The sequence below is a fragment of the Calypte anna genome, chromosome 1 (assembly GCF_003957555.1).
Source record: "Calypte anna isolate BGI_N300 chromosome 1, bCalAnn1_v1.p, whole genome shotgun sequence".
Taxonomy (NCBI): Eukaryota; Metazoa; Chordata; class Aves; order Apodiformes; family Trochilidae; genus Calypte; species Calypte anna.
In genome coordinates, this window is record NC_044244.1 from 29,633,029 (window position 1) to 29,654,600 (window position 21,572).

General features: G+C 40.1%; 1 protein-coding gene across 1 annotated transcript in view; it reads left to right on the forward strand.

Annotated features, from left to right (window-relative positions):
- Positions 1-8,549: 8,549 nt before the first annotated feature.
- Positions 8,550-21,572, forward strand: part of TMEM117 (transmembrane protein 117) — a 202,746-nt gene continuing 189,723 nt past the window's right edge. The window contains exons 1-2 of the mRNA XM_030454385.1: positions 8,550-8,674; positions 10,587-10,891. Of these exons, the coding sequence (XP_030310245.1) occupies positions 10,615-10,891 (277 nt within the window). The 5' untranslated portion in view covers positions 8,550-8,674; positions 10,587-10,614. The remainder of the gene's footprint in view (positions 8,675-10,586; positions 10,892-21,572) is intronic.

A 21,572-nucleotide genomic window follows, 5' to 3' on the forward strand; every position in this document is an offset into this window, starting at 1 on the left:
TATTTTCTTGAAGATTTCCTCACTCCAACACCCTTGTTAAAAAAAATAATAACAAGGCAGATACAATGATTAGGTGAAAATATTACAAAATTTGGAGGATATACTTTTGTTTTCCCTGGAATCGTGTGAAGGATGAATTCTGTAGCTGACCTTGATACAGACAGGACTTGACTAGCAAGGAGAATGTGATCTGCTTTTAATGGCAGATGATCTAAGATGGCACACTGCTGCAGCACTAGTGTGGATCCAGTCATTTTTCCTGGAGAACTTAGAAGAGAGATCCTAGGCAACATTCTCTCCACACCTATTTCCATTTTCTCTTAATATTTACTTTAGATGAATGCATGGAGTCATTGTGAAATGCTACCCACTGAAACACCAGCACAATGCTGAGTATGTGCAGCTGTTTATCTTGTTTTCCATCACTACAGAGGTGGCAGTTCCTCTCTAGTACAAACTAATGACAGATAAAGCAAAAGCAACCCTGGCCAAGGCATTGTTTGTGCTCTGTGTTGAAGACACAAAGTCCTAAGTCACTTCCTCTCTTAACTGGAGTGCTGCAGAGCCTCTGTACCTTGTTGTCTACATGTATTGATAGTTGAAAATTTCAGTCTTTAGTCTTTTTTTTTTTTGACATTTTGCTTATTCCTGAAACCCCAGATTCCTACTTGGTTCTCTATGGCTGTGAATATATTAGATTCCCTCTATGAGCTCCTTGTATTTTTCTCATTGCTGTTTTATGGTTCTTACCCAAGTTTACAAAGAAATTAAGAAAAGGTTCAAGCTGCTGTTAGATAATTCCACCTTTTGATGTAAGCATTGTGAGGACAGTTAAGACCTGAGGGATGCTGAAGCTGGAGTGAAAGAATGGGTGTACATGGGATGAAGGATTCCTCCTACTCATGGGGTCCCACTTGTGGGAGAGGAATTCAGTCAGATAGACCTTTTTTCTGAGTAACATGATCATAACTGGTAGTTACTACCCACAAAATTCTATTAAAAATAGTAGCAAGAAAACATGGGAAGTTTTATCCCAAAAGGCCTGGATGAGGCCAATTAGGGATTTTACTAGTATTTGTTTGCAGAAAGCATTCAGTGATGAGACAGAATAAAACTTGACCATAAGCATTTAATGTTCAAATAGAAATGTAGAAGAAAGGTGGGAATGACTTGCAGTAGAACCTAAAGTAGTTGCATTGTTGCCTTCTGCCATACAGCTCTGTTAGTGCTCAGCTCCTGGCACTAAGTTTCCAGCAGAATAAGACCTCACAGGCACACACAAACCCAGATGAATGCTTTGTCTCAGCATTAGCTAAAGGTCTCCAGTACTTCATTTTAGTTCCAGAAGATTCTACATGAATATATGGTGCTCTACAGAGCACTCACTGCTCGTATAAATGAAATTCAGTCAGCAAATAAAGGACATTTTGACTGCACTGTGCATTCTTACTTGTTTCTCTCAGGCACTTATTCAAAGTGCCTGTCCCTTTTCAATGGATTTCCAGCTGTTAAATAAATTATTACATTTATAATTGTAATTTTTTTATTTTTTCATAACTATGCTATTTCACAGTGCATTAGTGTGAGATAAAAATAACAGGCATTTATTACTGGCTATTTTTGGCCATGAAAAAATGTCTGCATAGTAGATACTGCATATCCCTATAGATGATGAAAAGAAGCTTTAAAGAAAGGTCACAAAGCTTGGTTTTCTCATCATTTGTTCAGAGCTAAAAATTTAACAGCAAACCCCCACTCCTAGGCTTAGTGTAGATGCAACTCTCTTATTAATTATCTCCAGACTATGATTAGCTCTCTCATGTTCAGTATTGGTACATTTGGTTATTTTCAGTGAGATGAGAGTTTTGATTCATAGAATCATAGAATTGGCTGGGTTAGAAGGGACCTCAGAGATCATCAAGTCCAACCCTTGATCCACAACCACTGCAGTTACCAGACCATGGCACTGAGTGCCACATCCAGGCTCTTTTGAAATATCTCCAGGGATGGAGAATCCACCACTTCAGTGGGCAGCCCATTCCAATGCCTGATCACTCTCTCCGTAAAGAAATTCTTTCTAATGTCCAACCTAAACCTCCCCTGGCACAACTTAAGACCATGCCCTCTTGTCTTGCTGAGAGTTGCCTGGGAAAAGAGACCAACCCCCACCTGGCTACACCCTCCTTTCAGGTAGTTGTAGACAGCGATGAGGTCTCCCCTGAGCCGCCTCTTCTCCAGGCTGAACAGCCCCAGCTCTCTCAGCCTCTCCTCATAGGGTCTGTGCTGGAGTCCCTTCACCAGCCTGGTTGCCCTCCTTTGAACCCGCTCCAGGACCTCAATCTCCTTCCTGAACTGAGGGGCCCAGAACTGGACACAGTACTCGAGGTGTGGCCTCACCAGCACTGAGTACAGGGGCAGAATCACTTCCTTGGACCTGCTGGCCACACTGTTCCTGATACAGGCCAGGATGCCATTGGCCTTCTTGGCTACCTGGGCATTCATTTGGACAGCCACACTGACATTGTTTTAGCAAGCACAGCTCACTTGTATTCCTGGGGTTTAATCTGCTGCTTGGACAAGCTGTGCTTTGCACAGGACACCCGTAGTGTCTGCCCCAGCAGAGCCAGATGTGCTCCTCACTTCTGTTAGTGCAGTGTCCAGATTGCCATGGCCTCTGCTGAAACATCCAGGGCAGCAGCCAGGCCCTCATAGCACTCCAAGCCCTGGCTGTGTTTCTGTTTCCCTGATCCACTCAGTTGTGCCAGATCAGCTCTCAGACTCCTTTTAATTGCATTAGACAGCACACTCCAATTTCAGATATGCAGAGATATAAAAATAATTTGTTTAACTGAGTTATGCTAGAGTGTAAAAGCAGTACTTCTGTCAAGATGCAAAATTGTGATGTCATGGTGCACCTTTTTCTTTTTTCTCTAATAGAAATGGGATCAAGACATGGAGTTTATATGATGACACAGTAAAGCCTTCAGATTTTTTTTACAGAGTCAGTGTGTTCTTATACTGTAGTTATAGACAATGCAGTTGTTTATTGCACTGTGGAAAAACATCATGAGATACAATACTTGGAAACACAAGACTTTTTTTTTAGTCCCATGTTTTTTCATGCAGTTAAGAAATTAACCCTCATTATTTTTAATCTCTTTTTTCTTTAATATTGAATAAACCATCAAAGTTTAAATTATTTTGCTTTTTCCTATCAGATAGCAATCTGTGACCTGCCTACATAAAAAGAATATAAAGCTCATACTACACAAAACATGTGACATATTCTTCCTACTAGAGTTCAGCAACATTAGAGTATATTTTCCCTTCTGTTACCATGTACTATTTTACTGAACTTTTGTCTTCCATCTTAAATTCTACCTTTCTGAAATCTTTTACCATTGCAAAAGACATGGACAGTATGTTTAAACAGTGTCCATGGAAGCCTGAACTCAGATACCATTTTTTCTTAATTTGTATTTTCTGTAATTCTCTATGTAGAGCTATAATGTAGCTGCAAGCTGATTGTTTCTTTCTTTTCCTAGTAAAGGTTGTTCTATTAGTTGAAAGCATCTATATGGCTATCAGGTGTATTTAAAAGGTGGTGTAGGTTCACCTCACTAGACAGTTCCTCAGTGATTTTATCTGGGCTAAGTGTGGGAGGTTGTCTGTTGAAATCAGGATGATTATTTCAAGAGAATGACACTTGTCTGGACTAAATTTGTTCTGGATGAACAGAAGTAAATACTACACTCAAGTGGAAGTTTTGTTTATCATCTGATTACAACCCTTGAAACTTTCAGTACAGCTTCTGCTTTAAGCCCTTTATCATTTGAGTCCAGGACTGAAGTTATTTTCCACCATATTTAAAAAGTCACTTCGAGTTCTGGCTCTACATTTTCCCTACAGCTTTTTGTCCAAGTTTCATTGGTAGTGCAAAGTTAAATATAGGTATTAAATTCTGCTCAAAATTTTACTCTTTTTGTTTAACCTATCAACAGTGATCAAACCACCTCTTCAACTTGGTAAAATAAAACTTTCTTGACAGGGATCAAAAAGTACATAATAATCACCCAGAGCATAATTTATACTTGTTAAAATATATATAGCCAAACCTTTTTTTTTCTTTTCTTTTCTTTTTTTTTTTTTTTTTTTTCTGCCTTATAGGAACAGCAGATACAGTTTGTTCCTATTCACAGCCTTCACCACAGTCTTCCATTTGTTTATTCCAGTTCTTCTCCCTTTCATTTTTCCCAGTAATTGCGACCTGAACCTGCCTTTCCCGTGGATTTGCCCATGCTTGCTGTCAGCCTGGGAAACCTGTAATTAAGTAGGTCATTGTATTTACCCTTTAAATATTGTGACAATATTAACTTCCTTCTAGTTCTGTGAAAACTCCCTCAGTATTTAAGAAGCTGTTAGAAAACAAATGTGATGATTAACATTGCTGCCTATCGTATCTTTGGATTTTTTTTCTAATAATTCTTTGACATGCTATTTAAAACTAAACATTTAGTTTAAGCTGCTGCTGTTTACTCTCCTTTTATATGATTGATTTGATGGAAAGTATTTCACTGTTACATAAGATGAAAGCACTGGTTATGTTTTCCAAATATGCAATAGAAATACTTTTGCTGCTCTACATTCTTTTAAACATGTCTGTTTTTTATATATTGTAGTAAAGCAGTACTATTATTTCCAGTGTCATTGTCAGTGATTAATTTGGGTATATTTTTGCCTTTCTTCTAAGTTCTTCAATTATTCAGCTCTGAAGTTATATACTGTTTTCAGCTTCTGGGGTTTTTTTTTTTTTTCTTTCTCCATTTGTTTTGTGCCTCTTTCTCTTTTCTTTCTTTAGACAAGAAGTCAGGGATGCAAGTAATGAATGAGTCTTAAGTGGTACAGCTGGGATGGGTTGCTGTAACTACAACTGTGAAATTTGAAAGGGGGAAATCTTTTGTTTCAAGGATGCTTTTTGCAGGTGTGCTGGACATGACCCAGGATTAAGTGAACTTTCTTCATAGCAGCAATATTGTGCTGTCTGTTTTGGGTTTGTGGCTAAAACAGTGTTGAAAACACACTGCTGTTTTGGCTGTTGCTGAGCAGATATCACGCAGGGTCAAGGCTGTCTCTCTTTCCCACTCTGCCCACACTCCCATCCCTGTGAGTAGGCTGGGGGTGTGCAGGAAGCTGGGCAGGGACAGAGCTGAGTCCAACTGACCACAGGGATACTCCATGCCATTTGACATCCTACTCAGCAATAAAACTGGGTAGAGAAAAAACAGTGGGGTGGAGCTTGGCATTAAAGTTCTCTGTGGGGGACTGACCAGGCAGGCATTGACCTGCTTGTGGGCCTTGGTGAGTAATTGCCTTAGCATAACTTTTTTTAAAATCCTCACTTGTTACATTTTATTAATTCTTCTTTTTATTCTTCACTTATTAACCCATCTTTATCTCAACCCATGAGTTTTCTCTCTTTTTCTCCTACTCTCTCCCCCTGTCCTGCTGGGGATGGGGGAGTGAGCTTGCAGCTTACCTGCTGGCCTGGGTTAACTCAGAACAGTAAGGTGGAAGAAAAATACATAGGAGCACAATCCTGAGTAATGGGAGTTTGAGGGAACTAAGTACATTTTCCAAGCAGCAAGCCAGGAAAGAGGCATTTTTGCAACCACAGATGAAAGAAGTGGGAGAACAGGCTGAGAGAGCTGAGATAGTTTAACCTTGAGAAAAGGAGGCTCAAGGAGGAGGAGTGTACTGACGTATCTAAAAGGCTGATAGTAGGAGTATAGAGGGTGAAGCCAGATTCTTCTCAGTGCTATCCAGACAGGCAATGGGCACAAACTGAAGTAGGAAGTTCTGTTTAACATATGGAAAAAACCTTTTTTTCACTGTGAGAGTGGTTGAACATTGGAACAAATTGTCCAGAGAGGCTGTGGAGTCTCCAGCCATGAAGATACTCAAAGCCCAACTGGGCATGACCCTGCTTTGAGCAGGGAGCTGGACAAGAGGATCTCCAGAGATCACTTCCAGCCTCAGCTACAATGCAACTATGAAGTTACATGAGTGTTAAGGGACCCACAGTTTTGTGGATCAAGCAGCCCAAGCACTTGGCCTATATAGATAGCATGGGGTATTAGAGAGCTTTCTTAGAGGAAGCTGTAACAATTCTTTCTGAACTCCAGAATTATCTTTCAGCTCTGAATACACAAGATTTTATAAGGAATTCCACTTCCTTTTAACTTTGCTTTTGAACAGAGGGATTACACAAGTCTTTTTAGTTTGGACCTGTAGCTTTTTCACTGACAAAACTAGCACTTTTGCTTTGGCATAGAAAAGCAGAGAAACCTGTCTCTTAGTACAACGTCATTATTTTGGAACATCCTATAACTCACTGTGTGTTCCTGCACCAGACAGTTGTCTGAGGCAGCAGAGTCTTGTAAGAGAACTTTCCAGTGAAAGACTAATATGCAGAAGGCTGATTCCTTCCATTTGAGTGTAAAATGCCTACAGAGATTGATTCAGCAGTACCATATACATACTGTTAGTTCAGTAGTCAGAGCTCTCTGCTGGACACCAAGTGTAAAAGAGTAGCCTTTACATGAGCTCTATTTTATAGTAGGAGTGCTGGTAAAATAGTTTCATTCACAAGTGTTGAAACTAGCATTTCAGGATGAGTCATTGTTCTGATTCAACCTGCTTTTTAGGTTCAACTTACTGGTTTTACTGCTAGCCTGTTCAGGTGCTAACAGTTGCCTAGATAAAAGTTTGTTTATATTCTTCTGTTACTGGCAATTCCTGGTTTTTACTGAGTGGGCTTGATTAGTCTTGTCTATTTAGATTATTTGCTTAATTATTGCTACTCCAGTATAAAGTTCATCAATTAAATCTTGATTGCTTTATCTAAAAAAAAAAATAAAAAAGGAATAGGAGTGGTTCAGCTTTTTATATATGAGTGAATTACTATACTTATTGGGAAAATAGTTTTCTCTAAGAAAGCAATTTGAAGGACGTAGATTGTGTGCCTGTGATTTAGGTTACTTTAGTACAAAAGTAGATGATTTCAATTTGACTGACTTAGTGGCTTAAAAACCTTGCTCACTGATTTACTATCTGAAAAAAATACTGTGGTTGCAGCATGGTTTTCCCTCTAAGCTGAAGAATATATTTGTGGTGTGTAGGTGCATGAGGAGTGTGGTATCTTCTGTGGCAGGTGCTGCCTCCTCTGTAGATTCTCATTTGTTGAACAGAAGGAGAATGATTCCTGCAAGTGTGGCAGTGCACACAAAGCTGTTGTGTGAACAGGTAGCACTGCAGTCTGTGTTTCTGTCCTGTCTCATTGCACGTGATGATTTTTTTGTCTGAGTATTTTAAATTTCTGTTTACTGTAAAGGAAGTTTGAGGCACAATAATGTTAAATATAGTTTCATCTTTCTACCTAAAACTGGGGGTCTCATAGGTTATTTACTCCACTGAAGAGGATAACATGTTGATGTCAGGTATCTTTAATACAGTTATGTTTATTTACAAAAATATATAAAACTACATTGCAGTAAGTACAGAAGGAATTCAAAAGTTTTAATCTAATGGTTACTCTTGTTAGGAGTTACCTGACCTTTCACAATACATTGAGGCTGTGTCTAGCAACTTTAAATTGGTTTCATCTATCTTCAGCACTGAGCAGAACTAGTATTGCAGTAAGACACAGTCATAATGCAATGCTAAGAGCATCCTCTAAACGTTTTCCTGGGATGTCAGCAATACCAGCACACTGGCACTAGGGACCACATCCCACATAAAAAGGCTGAAGTGCAATGTCAACAACTCTGTCAGGATGCACCGAGGCATTTTTCCCGACACAGTGACAATACCGACTGTGTATGCACCCCGGAGACTGGCGAGGCCTCCTGATAGCCCCCTCCCATGTGAGCAAAATGGGCATAGACCTCCTCCCCTCCCAAGCATGAGGGTTTTCCTAAATCATCCCGACTGAGCTGGCTGCTATTGCCAACCTTGTGTTGTAGCTTTGTGGTAACAAGCTTGTAGATTTGACCCTATATTTCCCGTATTTGTAATTTTTTTTTTTTTTACAGCTAATTTACTTAATGCTGAAGTGTGACCGCTGGGATGCAATGACGCTCCCTCTTTCCTTCACCTCCCTTGGCTCCATAAGCCCCCGTGGCTCCCAGACCACCATTTTTCGGGGAGCGGGGATAATAAAGTAACTCACGGAGAGAACGGGCACGTTTCTGGTCCTTGCGGGCGGGCTCCGGGGGCGGGACAGCCAGGGGCGCCGGGACCCTGCCGCAGCGGCGCCGCCCGCTGCCACCGTGGCTGCGGCACTGCCGGGCCCGGCGCGGCCGCGATCCCTGCACCGGCGCTCGCCCGGGAGCGGAGCGGAGCGAGAGGAGGGGCGGAGGGGCACCGGGGCCGCCGCATCCTCTCCCTCCCCGGGGCGGCTGGGGGGCGGGACGTCGCGGCAGCGCCAGCGCCGCTGTCAGCGCCCGAGGGGCTGGGGGGGGCCGTGCCGGCTGCGGGAGGAGGGGGCTGGCGGCGTGCGGCGGAGCGGAGGGGAACAGAGGGGAGCGGGGCCGCCCGCTGCTGACAGCCGCACCGCGGCAGGCACGGAGCCGCGCCGCCGCAGCACCGATCCCGCGGAGCCGGATCCCCCGTGGCGGTGAGTGAGGCGGACAGGAGGCAGCGGGGATCGGGCAGAGGGCAGCCCCGGCGGGGCGGTGCTGCGGGGACCCGCGTTCCGGTGCCCCGGCGGGGCGGCGGCTGCGGTTCGGTGAGGCGAGGCGGCCGCGGGTCCCCGTGTCTGCGCCGGGGCGCAGGGAGAAATGGGGCGATTTAACAGGTTACGGTGGGCGTCTGGAGCGCTGCTTTCTAGGTGCCCTCGGTTTTGGCGTTGAGGGAGTCAAGAGCGGGCTTTTTATTAGCGATTTCGCACCGCTGTTCCTGCAATTACCGGCTCCTCATGCTATTTAACACTTCCTCGGAAGCTGCGTCTTCAGTTGGGTGTCTTAATAACTCTCGGGTATCCCCCTGCTGCCAAAAATATCAGGACACAGAATGCAGCCCTTTTCGGGCTTTAAGATGGTTCGTACACCTAAGGAAGGATCGAAACTTTTTCTTCCTGTTATCAGGAAGAGAGGAGAGCGTAAAATAGCTTTGGACATCCTTATAGCTCTAGAAGCAGCTTAGTCTGCCCAGAGCGGTGTCTTCTGAGGCTACTGGACCAATGGCCATTGCTTTAAATCACTTTTTAAATCAAGTTTTCAAAGGGCTGACTCTTCCCTGTGCTGACTTTTTTAACTCTAATGGTTTAATGGTCTTATTGGTTTAATGGGTACAGCATTTGTAGTAATTTTACGGATCGGGTTATAGAGCTAAATAATTTTGAAAGGACTACTTAAAGAGAGACATTGTAATTCAAGCCTTTTCTAAGTTTGCAAAGTGATACTTAGTCAGATGTCCAAGAAGAGGTGTCCAATTGGGTTGGGTTTTTTTTTTTAAGTATTTTGCTAAGAATTTTTTTCTTTTTTTTTTTTTTTGGGAGGCATATGACATTGGTAAAAATTTGTACTGTTCAGCTATGTACACTGTATCCTTCAATGATCTGGTTGTAATAAGCAAGCAATATTATTAGATACTTTTTTTTTCCCCCCCTGTTTTCTTCCTACACTTTGTGTCCCTTGAATAACTGCGGTGTTCCACAGTACAAAGGCCTTGTATTATTGTGCATACAAATTGGTTCAACAGGATGAAACAACTGATTTGTTGTGAATAAAAGAAAAAAATAAATGAAATGGCCAACAACTGAAATGTTAACCATGCTCAGTTGCATTTTTATGAAGCCATATTTCATAAGTAGGCAAGTTTCAAAATACAGTTTTTATGTTGATGCAAAATAGTCTGCTCAGGGCACTCTTATTTTCTGGTTTTGAAAATATGCTTAATTATAGGTGTACTCCCTGAAGTCAATGAAAAGATTTCCACAGGCCTGTCTGAGCTGCAAGGGTTGACTAGTATTTTTTCCATCATGTTATTCCTTCATATAACCACAGGTTTCTAATGCTGCTGGAGTGTATGCTTGTAAACTTCCAAGAGATGAGGCAGTAGAAGAGTTCCCTGGACTTCAGGCTTGTTCTGTGCTTCTCCTATGAAGAGAAAGATTCAGCTTAGGCTTAGCCTGAATGTTTGTGAAACATGTGTTGTAATTTTTTGGAATGTGGATGGGAAGACACTCTGAGTAGCTGGTCATGTTCTTACATGCTGTATTTTCATGCTGCATACGGAGTTGTACTTTTAAAGAGCTTATATAGAAATGTCTGAGACTAAAAATCCTGTTCTGTATAATGTGTATCTATTTGTTTGTTGTTTTTACATTGGAATGCCCTGAAATTTCTGTTTTTCTGTACCTGGATCTGACAGTATCTTTTGATTGAAACTTCCACTGTTAGTCAAGTCAGAAGTGTTAAGAATGACTAATCACACAGTTATGGTGAATTTTGTAATGTGCAGGTATCTCCTTAGTTCTGAAAATCCTGTGTGTCTATAACACTGTGCCTTTATGTCTTTACATACAGGTGAAGAGCAGTTCTGCAGTGTCTGAGGATGGGTAAAGACTTCCGCTACTACTTCCAGCACCCATGGTCTCGCTTAGTTGTGGCTTACTTAGTGATCTTCTTTAATTTCTTAATATTTGCTGAGGACCCAGTATCTCACAGTCAGACAGAAGCCAATGTTATTGTTGTTGGTAATTGTTTCTCCTTTGTGACAAATAAATACCCGGAAGGAGGAGGCTGGATATTTTTGAAGGTGATTCTGTGGCTGCTTGCCATCCTCACAGGACTGATAGCTGGGAAATTTCTCTTCCATCAGCGCCTGTTTGGTAAGTTATATGATGCATCTACTGACCTACTGATAATGGCCTTCTGACTTCCCCTTTTAGCTTTCTACTCATTGTAATTTTGTAAGCTTTGCTATAAATTGCTTCAGATATTTAAAACTGGATAGAACTCAATACATCAAAGCTTACTTGGTTGTAGAAACTAATGCCGTGTCTGCTTCCGTGAGAAAAATTCACAATGATTCGAGTCAAAAAAGGCTAAAAATAGTGAAAGTTGACATATTTGAAATATTTGCGAGGTCAGTGATTTTCAATATTATAAAAACACTCCTTTGTACCTTTAGACCATTAAAAAATTCTTATTATATGATTTTCATTGGCCTTCTGCAGAAAAGGCAGTGACACTCCATGTCTTGTCAACAGTCATATAAGTGGAAGCAGAGGCTGTTGTTAATGTTAGCAGAGCTGTGCTGAAGAGCTCCCATATGACAACAGGAAATCTAGAGAAGCAGGACCTGTCTGTCTCTTAGTACAAGAGCAAGTCAGTGAAATGGAACAGTAGGAAATGGAAAAAACCATGACAGTAAATGCTTTCATACACAAACTGGCACTAAACTGGGGAATTTACTGCACACAGATTGACTGAAAGGAATGGAATGACACTGGATTAAGTTTTGAGACTGAGAATTTAGTGTAAATATATAGAGACAGAAAAATACCTGTCAATGTTTTATATGAGATATGTAGTAAATGTAGAAAAGGGCTCTAAGTTTTAGTGATAAGCAGAAATAATGAAAGAAATTACTTCATTCCAACCAGCTGCATCATTCTTTGAAGTGTCTGATTCTAGATGAACAGTTCTATGTTCTAAACTGGCAGGACTGCAGGATGGATGGTTATTGGAACACCTTGAGGCACATGAGTGATAGGCCATTTCCTTAGTCTGCCTTGTTCTATTAAGATAGAAAAATAATTACTATTGTTTCAATAAATCATATATAAAGCTCTTATGTCAAGGAATGAACAAGCAAAGCTGTAATAAGAGTCTCTTAATACTGACTTCTCTTAAAGCACTTATTCTGAAAAATAATTGAGCATCATCATGGCTATTTGGTAGATGTTTTACCTTAATGTAATGATAAGGGTAAAATATCCCCTTAAGAGAACAAGAGGACATTTTATCTTAATAGCTGGACTCTGGAGCAAGCACTGTCACAGTAATATTTTCCATTCTGGCTTCTGCAACTGAGGAATGATTTTGTTGAATTGGAGAAAATTCTGGAAAAGTAATAACACTGATGATAAATTGGAAAATAAGCCCTACAGTGAGAGTACTAAGAGGATAAAGGAAAGATTGGAGGGTGACTTGCTAAAATTTTACTTGAAGGACAGAACCTTCAGTCCAGCAAATTTATTGCAAGGTCCAGTGCTTGGAAATGGCATACAGCCAGCACTTTTTTTTTTTTTTTTTTTTTTTTTTTTTTAAACTAGAAGGCCAGATAATCAATGAAAGAGGTTATTCTAGGAGGCTGCTTTAGCATAACATGTGAACTTTCTTTTTGGGAATATGTTCTAGTCTGACTACAGAGTAATTCTCTCTAGGTTAAGTTGTTGTGATAATTCCTTCTGGATTTGTAAGCATATATCACGGCTAGGTCGTAGCTCACCTTCAATTTTAAAGTGACTTAAATCAGCATTACTGCCAAAAGAAGGTCTGTCTGGCCTTCAGTGTCTACTTTGTGCTTTTGTGCAGTTCTCAGTGAAACAGGGTAAGTAACTTGCCCACATTAGCAGTACCCATCTTTTATTTCTGTGAGGATCATATCTCTGGTCATAGCGATGTTTGTGGCAGCACAAAGAAGGGATCAGCATTGGGAGGAAATTACCAGTCAAGACATTCCTGCTTCTGATGGCAGTGCTGGCTTACGGACATTTATGGTTAAGTTCTGGGTGACCCATATGGGTGTCAGTACCATCTGACCTGAGGCTGGTTGCTGCACATTGAGTTTCATGGCAATTTGAGCCAATGTGGATCTGCCCAGAGTCCCACCCTCCCACAGCATTTTGGTGCCTCCCTTGAGCCAGCGCTGCTGTGAGTGTGATGGGGCAGTCAGCCAGCTCAGGCAGCTGATCCCATGGAAAACCAGTTGCTTCTGCTGTTGTCTCCAGCAGCTCCTTGAACCGATGTGATCACTCGGATGCCAGTGCTGTTGTGACAGCCAAGGACTGTTCAGCCAAGATAGCTGGGGGCCATGGCAGCCCTACCTGGTGTTGGCTGGAGTGGAACTGCCCCCACAGTGTGTCAGTGGAAATATGCTGCTGCTTGTGATGGAGAGTGAGCAGATGGCAGGCTGTGTGGCTGAGGGTCTGACTGTATTGATGATGGATGTGGCCATGCAAGCTGTAAACCAGCTGTAAACCAGGTAGTCATAACATTGATGATATGATGATGTGTGCTTACAGCTTGAGTGTATTTCTGGGTGTCCAGAAGATTTGTTAAATCTATGCTGACATCTTTACTGCCAGTTATTTGCCAATATTTTAATATATTTACTGCCTTGAATCCTTTATTTTATTGAGATCCTCATTGGGTATGCTCTCTGGATCTTCTGGCATCAAGCTCTTCATTAATTCACCCCTTGATTGTTTTTTTCCCTAGTTTACCTTTCTAAGTAGCTGCTGTTCCCTTTTTTCTATTTAATCCAGTTGTGCTTTTTAATGTATAATTACTTAGAACCATTCTATTTTTTGATCCTTGTTGATTTATTTTTATTTCTCTACTAAATTATGTTTGTAGAGGTAACTGTGATGGGTTGTTTGTTGTGGCCTGTGTATAACTTCCTGCAGTCAGGGAACCAAACAGCACCAGTCAATTTTCCCCTGTCAGATCTTGGTTTACAGCATATGCTGCAAATTGAAATTGAGAAGGATTAGTCTGCACATCTCACGTTAGCTGAAGAGGAATGGAGAGGATTTTCTTTCACTGTGCCCTTCCTGCTCTTCTGTCCCTTGCCTTCTGTAGTTTTTGCTGCTGAGTTTGCATGTGGACTAGAGGAATAGTGTAGCTAGAACTATGTTGTAATACAGCTTAGCATCTGTGTCAGACACTGACTGATGAATGGCCATGATTATTATGAACTACAGAAATAACAGAATTAAGTTCAAGCATGTTGTATTTCTAAAAGTGGAAGAAGGGCTGGAAGCACCATTTAGACATGATCTCCCTGAACTTATTGATATAAGAGACTAGGTGAACTATATTGTTGATAAGTATAGATCTCAACTAGAGAACATGGTAGGATGTTTCCTCTTGATAATATGCATTACAACCTTAAGGGGCTTACTTCTTCAAGGCACTGCTCTTGACTTAAAACAAGATTAGAAAAGAAACACATTTCTTTCTCTACAGTCAAGAAATAAATTCCTTAATTTGGTAAACATCTCCCATGATAAATATTTCCAAGGAAAACAGCTTTTATCTAGTACATGATTTATATCTTCATGGTATATGGTCAGAAGCAATGGAATTTTAAAACTGCCTTTTGGCTGTTACTATCTCCTTTTGATTCATAAGCTAAGCATATCTTTTATGGGGTAGTTACTGTGTTCTTCCATTCTTTTTATATTGCAATGGAAAATGAAAGGTCATAGATGAATATTGGAAGTTTGGAAAATAAAAAATAAGGATACGTACCCCTGTTATGTTTTGTTCTGCATGAGAGAGTTACTTGAGGCAGGGACCAGCATATCTTCTTTGTACTTAGAGATTTCTTTATTAAAAGCAGAAAGAGCTTACAAACTGACCCCCTTTGATGACACTATGCATTCAGAAAATGCATTCAAATCTTAAATCCAAAGAAGAAATTCCTGAATAAGCTCTTGCACATTTTACAAGTGGCTCTGGGCCACTGTCTAGAAAATTATACAGTATTTAAAGTGTAGAAAGTGTATGTTTTAATCACCACCTTCTCAGCAGATGTGCATTTGCAGGTCTGTACTCCAAACTCAGGCCCAAATTCTGAGTTTGGGGGTTGACCCAAAGGTCAGGTTGTGCGTTTTGTATCACTATATATATATTATTTATCATGTAAATTTAAAATAGTCTTTAATTTGAATAGGCTTTTAGCAGTGTGAATACATGAGCAATATACTTGGAAGAATAATATTTAAATTTTCTTAGTCTGGTATTTTTGCTTTGACTGTTTTCCATGTGTAATAATCCTTAGTTTATGCTTCATATTAGATACATCAGTTTTAAAAAACCCTGCTCACTACAAGTATGCCTGCCCATTTTTCTGATCCTAAGTGACTGTAAAGCTGTATTAAAATCTGGTGAAAAGCCTGTGATTACAGAGGCTGGACCTCATTGAATTGCCAATGAGTGTGCCTGGTTTTACATGAGTAAGTTCCCTTCTAAATTAGATGGATGAAACAGCTCTCCTACGAAGCCAGGCTGAGGGAGCTGGGGTTGTTCAGCCTGGAGAAAAGAAGGCTCTGGGGAGACCGAAATAGAGACCTTCCAGTGTCTGAATGGGGCCTATAGGAAGGCTGGAGATAAGGGCTTTATAGGGGCTTATAGTGATAACACAAAGGGCAGTGGTTTTAAATTAGAGAAAACTAGATTTAGATTGGATATTAGGAAAAAATTCTTTACCATGAGGGTAGTGGAATAATGGAACAGGTTGCCCAGGGAGGTGGTTGAGGCCTCATTCCTGAGGATGTTCAAGGTGAGGCTTGATGAGGCTCTGAGCAACCTGATCTAGCTGAGGGTGTCCCTGCTTACTGCAGGGGGGTTGGACTGGATGACCTTTAGAGGTCCTTTCCCACCCAAATTATTCTATGATAAACTAAATACTTAATATGTTATAACAATTTGAGGAAAACATGATATATAGAACTAAAGCCATATTTCTTAAAATAGGGAACTCTTAAGTACTGAAAACGAATCAGAGCGATTGAATAGTTCAGTTTAATAGCAATTGAATGTTCAATTTAATGGGTTGCTCCTTACAGATGTTCACAAAATTCAGTTTGCTTAGAATTAAATGTTAATCTGAGCCTCACAGACACTGAAGTGAATAAATAAAACAGTCATTATAGGAATTGCACTGAGCTGTAGGTGCTCACTAATGTTGCAGATTTTTTAATGGACAGTACTGCCATGCTGGGAGCAATTTCATGACAGACATTTTTAAACAAAACACCCACTGAGGGCCTGCTGTCTGAAACCATTATTCCTTCTGTAAAAAAATTTATCTGGGAAGCTTGAAAAGATATTCTAAACCTCTTATAAACATATTTCACCTTGTGCTTTTATGCTGGAAGTTAAATTGTGTGACAGCTTCCTACAAGAGGAAGTTAGGCAGTATAGGATTTAGTCAGGATGATGGTGCACTACCTAAGAAAAGTGAACCTGTTACATATATAACAGATATAGGATAAATTTGTACAGTAATATGCACATGATAAATTAGTATCCTGATATATTAGGAGTCACGTTAGTATAAAATCTAGACTGTGGTATTGCTGCCAGTATTGCTATGGCATATCACTTCCATAGTGGCACTTGCACAATAGCTGATGTACCAAATGTGACTTTTTTTGAAAAAAAAAAAAAAAGGACTTTTAAATGGTTGTTTTTTCAGCCAGATTGATTCCTGCTCTTGTTTCATAGTAATTTAATTAAATGAACAACTGTGCCACCATCTGTGGGGATAAGGGATGGTTGTATGGCAATACTTTGCATCAAATTCTAACCTGACTGATAGAGCATATTCTTTTCTTTTGTCAGCCCTTTTTTGTCAGCTAGTACCCAGCAACTTTGTTCCAGCTTTTTCTTTTTCATCTATGACTTCAGCCTAATAAAAAGCAACCAATGTGATAGCTGATAAAGCAGAACTGTCTTCCAGAGCCTGTTCAGTATGAATATCAATGACAATGACCAAGGTCTGTTCTGATTATTATTTCACAGTCAATTCACCTCTTGTTTCCAGTAAAATATCGAAGCACTACAATAAGGTTATTTTGATCCTAAAAAATGCGTACCTAGGGGCCAATCTAACAGTTTGCTAATAATAACACAGAAATGACTGTGAGCAAGCATTTTCTAGAACCAGAATCCTCTTTTAAAAAAACCCAACAAAAACAAACATAAAAAAGGAGAAGCTCTCAGCCAGCCCCTGAGTGAGCGCAGGCTCATCAGATTCCAGGTCTAGGGCATTGCCAGTAATTAAGATATCAGTTTAAAATGAACTTTACATCATTCATGAGGGAGACCACAAGTGGCCTTTGAAATATAAATAAAAAGCATGCAGGTGACCTCTTAATTTCTTCTTTTACTTTTGGATTTTAAGAAGAGCTATAACTTAGTTGTGCTTCCTCTCATGGGGCTCAATGAGAGGACTGCCATCATCTGCTCTTTGCATTAATTGTGGAATCAGTCTGATACCATCTTACCTTTGGGTAGTAAGTGATAGAGTTTAATTGGTACAGGCAGTACCTACAAAAAGATTATTCTCTCTTCAGTGAAAGCTTTGATTGTACTGGAGGCTTGTCTCTCCCTCCCCAAGCAGCAGCATGAGACTGCAAGAAGAGTTACTTGTGTCAGATTATCAGTAATGGGAATGCTCTAGAGAATATTTAGCATCCAGTGACTGAAAACTAAAAATAAGTTCATTACTACTTAATGTGTCAGCTGTGTGTTTTTATCTTTTTGTCATGACTTCCAGAGTTTTCTTTTCATTTGAGGCTGGGAGTAAGTTTGGAATGATGTCTGCCACTTAAAGCAATAATATGTCTCCCTTCCCTGATTTCCAGAAATAGAAGTGAGTGTATTCCTAGCAGGCACAGCCTGATGGGCACAATGCAGGTGCAGCTTAGTGCAGGGACAGATTTCCTCTACCCTTATTTCATACCACAAGGAGATGGAGACAGTCTTAATGTGGAACAGTCTTAATGTGCTGTGTGATCAATGGAGAGCTCCAAGGAGAACATGATCTCCATGGTCATCCTGTGTCCTTATAAAGGGCCCCTAGGACTGTTAGAGTGGCATGAAATGAAAGTCCTTTATGTACCAGACATTTCTCTATGTGTGATCCTGCTGGGACTCCAAATCAGACAGTGGGACTGCTTTATGAAGTTACATTTCCTTTTTAAAAAAAACAACAAAATTGCCCCCTCCCCCCCAAAAAAGAAGACAAACCCAAAACAAAACACAAAAACAAAACTCCAGAATAAAACACCTGCGTCCAGGTGGGAAAGAAGCCTCCCAGGGGCAGGCTGGGTGTCTGGGTAGAGGTAGCAGTGGAGCCTCAGGGCAAGGTGAACTGACATATGAGTTGTACACATCGAATAACTCACTGTTGAGTTATTCACTGTTCAGTTGAAGAAACAGTGGCCTGATGTACCTTTTACACACAAAGGAATTTTCATCCAAATTGTCTCAAAGCTTGGTTCAGATAAAATGTTAGTCTCCTCAGTTTTCTAAGTAAGTTTTCCTTACCCATCTACCATATTTTGCTCCAAAGCTGCATTTAAGTCCAAAGCAGAGTTAATTCTACCATATATTACATAAATACTTTTTAGAAATGCTTTTTTAAAAACTTTTTAGAATTTTGTAATTCACAAATAGCCCTCAGGTGTTATGGCCCAGACACCAGCATGTTTGGGTTCCTATGTCCCATGATGAAGACTTCATTAGAACTTCCACTTTGTGTAGTTATGCAGACATCTAGGACAGCAAAAGGGCAGGTAACTGCATAGGTGTTTTGGGAGCAACACTCTTCTTTTTAATTTTCAAGTGAAAATGCTGACTAATATATACTGCTGCTGCAATATAATGACTGTTATGATGATATTTTAATGATGAAAATAGGAATCATAAAAACACTGAGTGTTTTCCTGTTTAATAGAAGATGCTTAAAGTGATGCTCTCCCTTAAGATCACCAAAGTAGGAATTTAAGATTTCTGAGATTACTTAACCAAACAAAGATGCAGGAAACTCATTTTTTATGACATAGGTTAAAAAATGCAGGTGATTTTCATGTTTCCACATTGCCTTCCTGTTTCACTTGTAACATAGTAAATTCTGCCCTTTCCTTTGTCTTACACATCTATCACTTAATTACCTAGAATGATAACAATGAATCTTTTGCATATTCAAATTGACTATTGAATATGTTGTGGCAAAATAGCTGATTCTGATGTGATTGTCACATATTATTTTATGATTTATAAGACTTTAGAACATTAAAAACTTTGAGGGTTAAACCAGTGATGCTTGTGGCTCAGTATCTGACAGTAACCCCCTGTGGATGCTAAGATAAAGTATAGGAGTAGGAAAGACTGTACTGATAGCTCCCAGAATAGTTTCTCAGCCTCCAAAAATTTGTTCAGAGTTCAAACAAAAATATGTCTATTTTTAGATGCCTTTGACAGCAATCTGAAGACAAATAATAAAGGTAGTAGTTAGCAGTAGTCTTTGTTCCTGCCTACCTATTACTAAGAAGCAAGATTCTCTCAGAGTTTCATATACACTTATAAATCCCCAAATTAACCATGTTCTTCATCCTCCTGCTTCTCCTAAGATACTGGGAAACTTGTTGGTTTTGGCCAGTTGTTTGAAGTGCAGATAAACTGAAAATCTAAAAACCAAAATGTCTGTTGAGAAGAGGGAGAATCTTCTGCTGAGGTTGACCTGTCGTTTAACTTGCCTTGAATTCATCTTTCATCTGCAGCAGTGGGGTGTGGTCCTTTAAAGCAGGCAGCTGCTTAGGGCTTTGGAGGCTCACTTATGCACACGCTAAATAGTGTTTTCTATTTCTGGAAGACTGATGCAATATGTGTCTTCTAAGAAGCACACTTTCATTTAAAATTAAAGCAACGAAGAAACTAAATCTCTACAAGATTTAGTAAAAATCAGTCATGCTAAACAAATAATGGAAATAAGATATTGTGGCAGAGAAGGCATAAAGGGATAAGGCAGGAGTGAGGAAAATGTTCCTAGAAAGCTGTTGCAGCATTGTTTAATTTTAGTTTACTTGAGAGAAAAGGAACAAAGCCTAAAATCTGAGGGAACTCAGCTCAAAATAACAGAAAACCACAAATGTCCTAGCTCTTTAGCTAATCTGTGTTCATAGATGTGACAAAAAATATGGATCTTAATTCTTGGCATTATAATGTTTTGGAGTTTTGTGAGGTATAGGAAGTGAAGAATAAACGAAAACCTAATGTTTTATGTGGAACTTCTGTGAAGTTTCTGATCTGCTACTCCAAACATGTCTTTTCCTTGGAGTTACCTGTTTCCTGCAGAGCACAGGCTCTTCACTCATCTTCTCTTATGGGTAATGCCCTGGAAATTAGATTGTCACCTGATGTAATTACAAGACAGAAACTGAGTGTAGAAATTCTCATTTACTTACACTGTGGTATGTTCAATGTAAGCACATATTCAATCCTTCTTTTTCATTTTTATAATTACAAACCTTATCCCTCACGAGGCATGCCATAAAGCCCTCTCACATGTCTTGCTGAGGGAAGCAGGTTAATCCTGTTCCAGCCATTTTCTTGGTGTTATGTATGACAGATGGAAGAGCATGTGTCTTCCTAAGTATGTCAGTGTCACTTGGATGTCTTTGGCAGTAAGAAAAATGACTAAGAAAGTCATTTTGTGACTAATTCATATTATTCAAAGTCCAACCCCTTTATAACTAGCCCTCTCAAGGAATCTCAGTGGATATTTTGTGACCATTGTAAATGCCTCAAGACAAAATTTATGGTTATTTTTCAAGAATGACAAGATGTAGACTAACAAGATATTCCTAAAATAACTACCTCTTCAAAATGAGCAGACATTTTTTACTCTATTGACGACTCTATTGACCCTATTCCTTACGCTGAGAGGGAATCTTCCTCTGAAAAGTTTGAAAATACTAAGCAGCAAAACTGAAGAAGTGGCCCATAAACACAAGGAAACTAGTGCCAGGTAGTATTTGCTGTGCCTATTTCTTGTTAAGACACCAGCATCTTAAGATGGAGAGGGTTTTTTTGCTTATTTGAAGATTAAGATGCTGTACACTGTCCTGCTGCATGTAAAGCATTCTGGACCTGGAAGCTGTATCACTGACATGTCTTTATTTTTCCTGTCTCTTAGATTCTAAATTCTATAAAATATAATCCATCTAAAAGTTGGACAGACGCACCTTTGCAGGTAGAATGCTCTTCTGTAGTAGTATCAGATTTCCCAGAAAACTGCCTTTTGCACATTTAGATGTTTATGGAAAAGGCTTTCTTCCCAAACAGTTCACCAGCAGCATTCTCCTTTGCTTATTTCAATTTCAATCATTCAGACACGTCTGGTGAATTAAACTCTATGTGAGTAACCTCTGAGCTTGGTCAGCCTTTTCCCACAGGCTCTGCAGATGGTCAAGTGGAGGATTATACTGTGCTGGGGAAAGGCCACATGGATGTATCCTCACCAGACCTTCCCGGGGAGAGGAACTTAGTTTTTTAATGTTTTCATAGAATCATAGAATTGGCTGGGTTGGAAGGGACCTCAGAGATCATCAAGTCCAACCCTTGAACCACTACCACTGCAGTTACCAGACCATGGCACTGAGTGCCACATCCAGTCTCTTTTTAAATATCTCCAGGGATGGAGAATCCACTACTTCCCTGGGCAGCCCATTCCAATGTCTGATCACCCTCTCCGTAAAGAAATTCTTT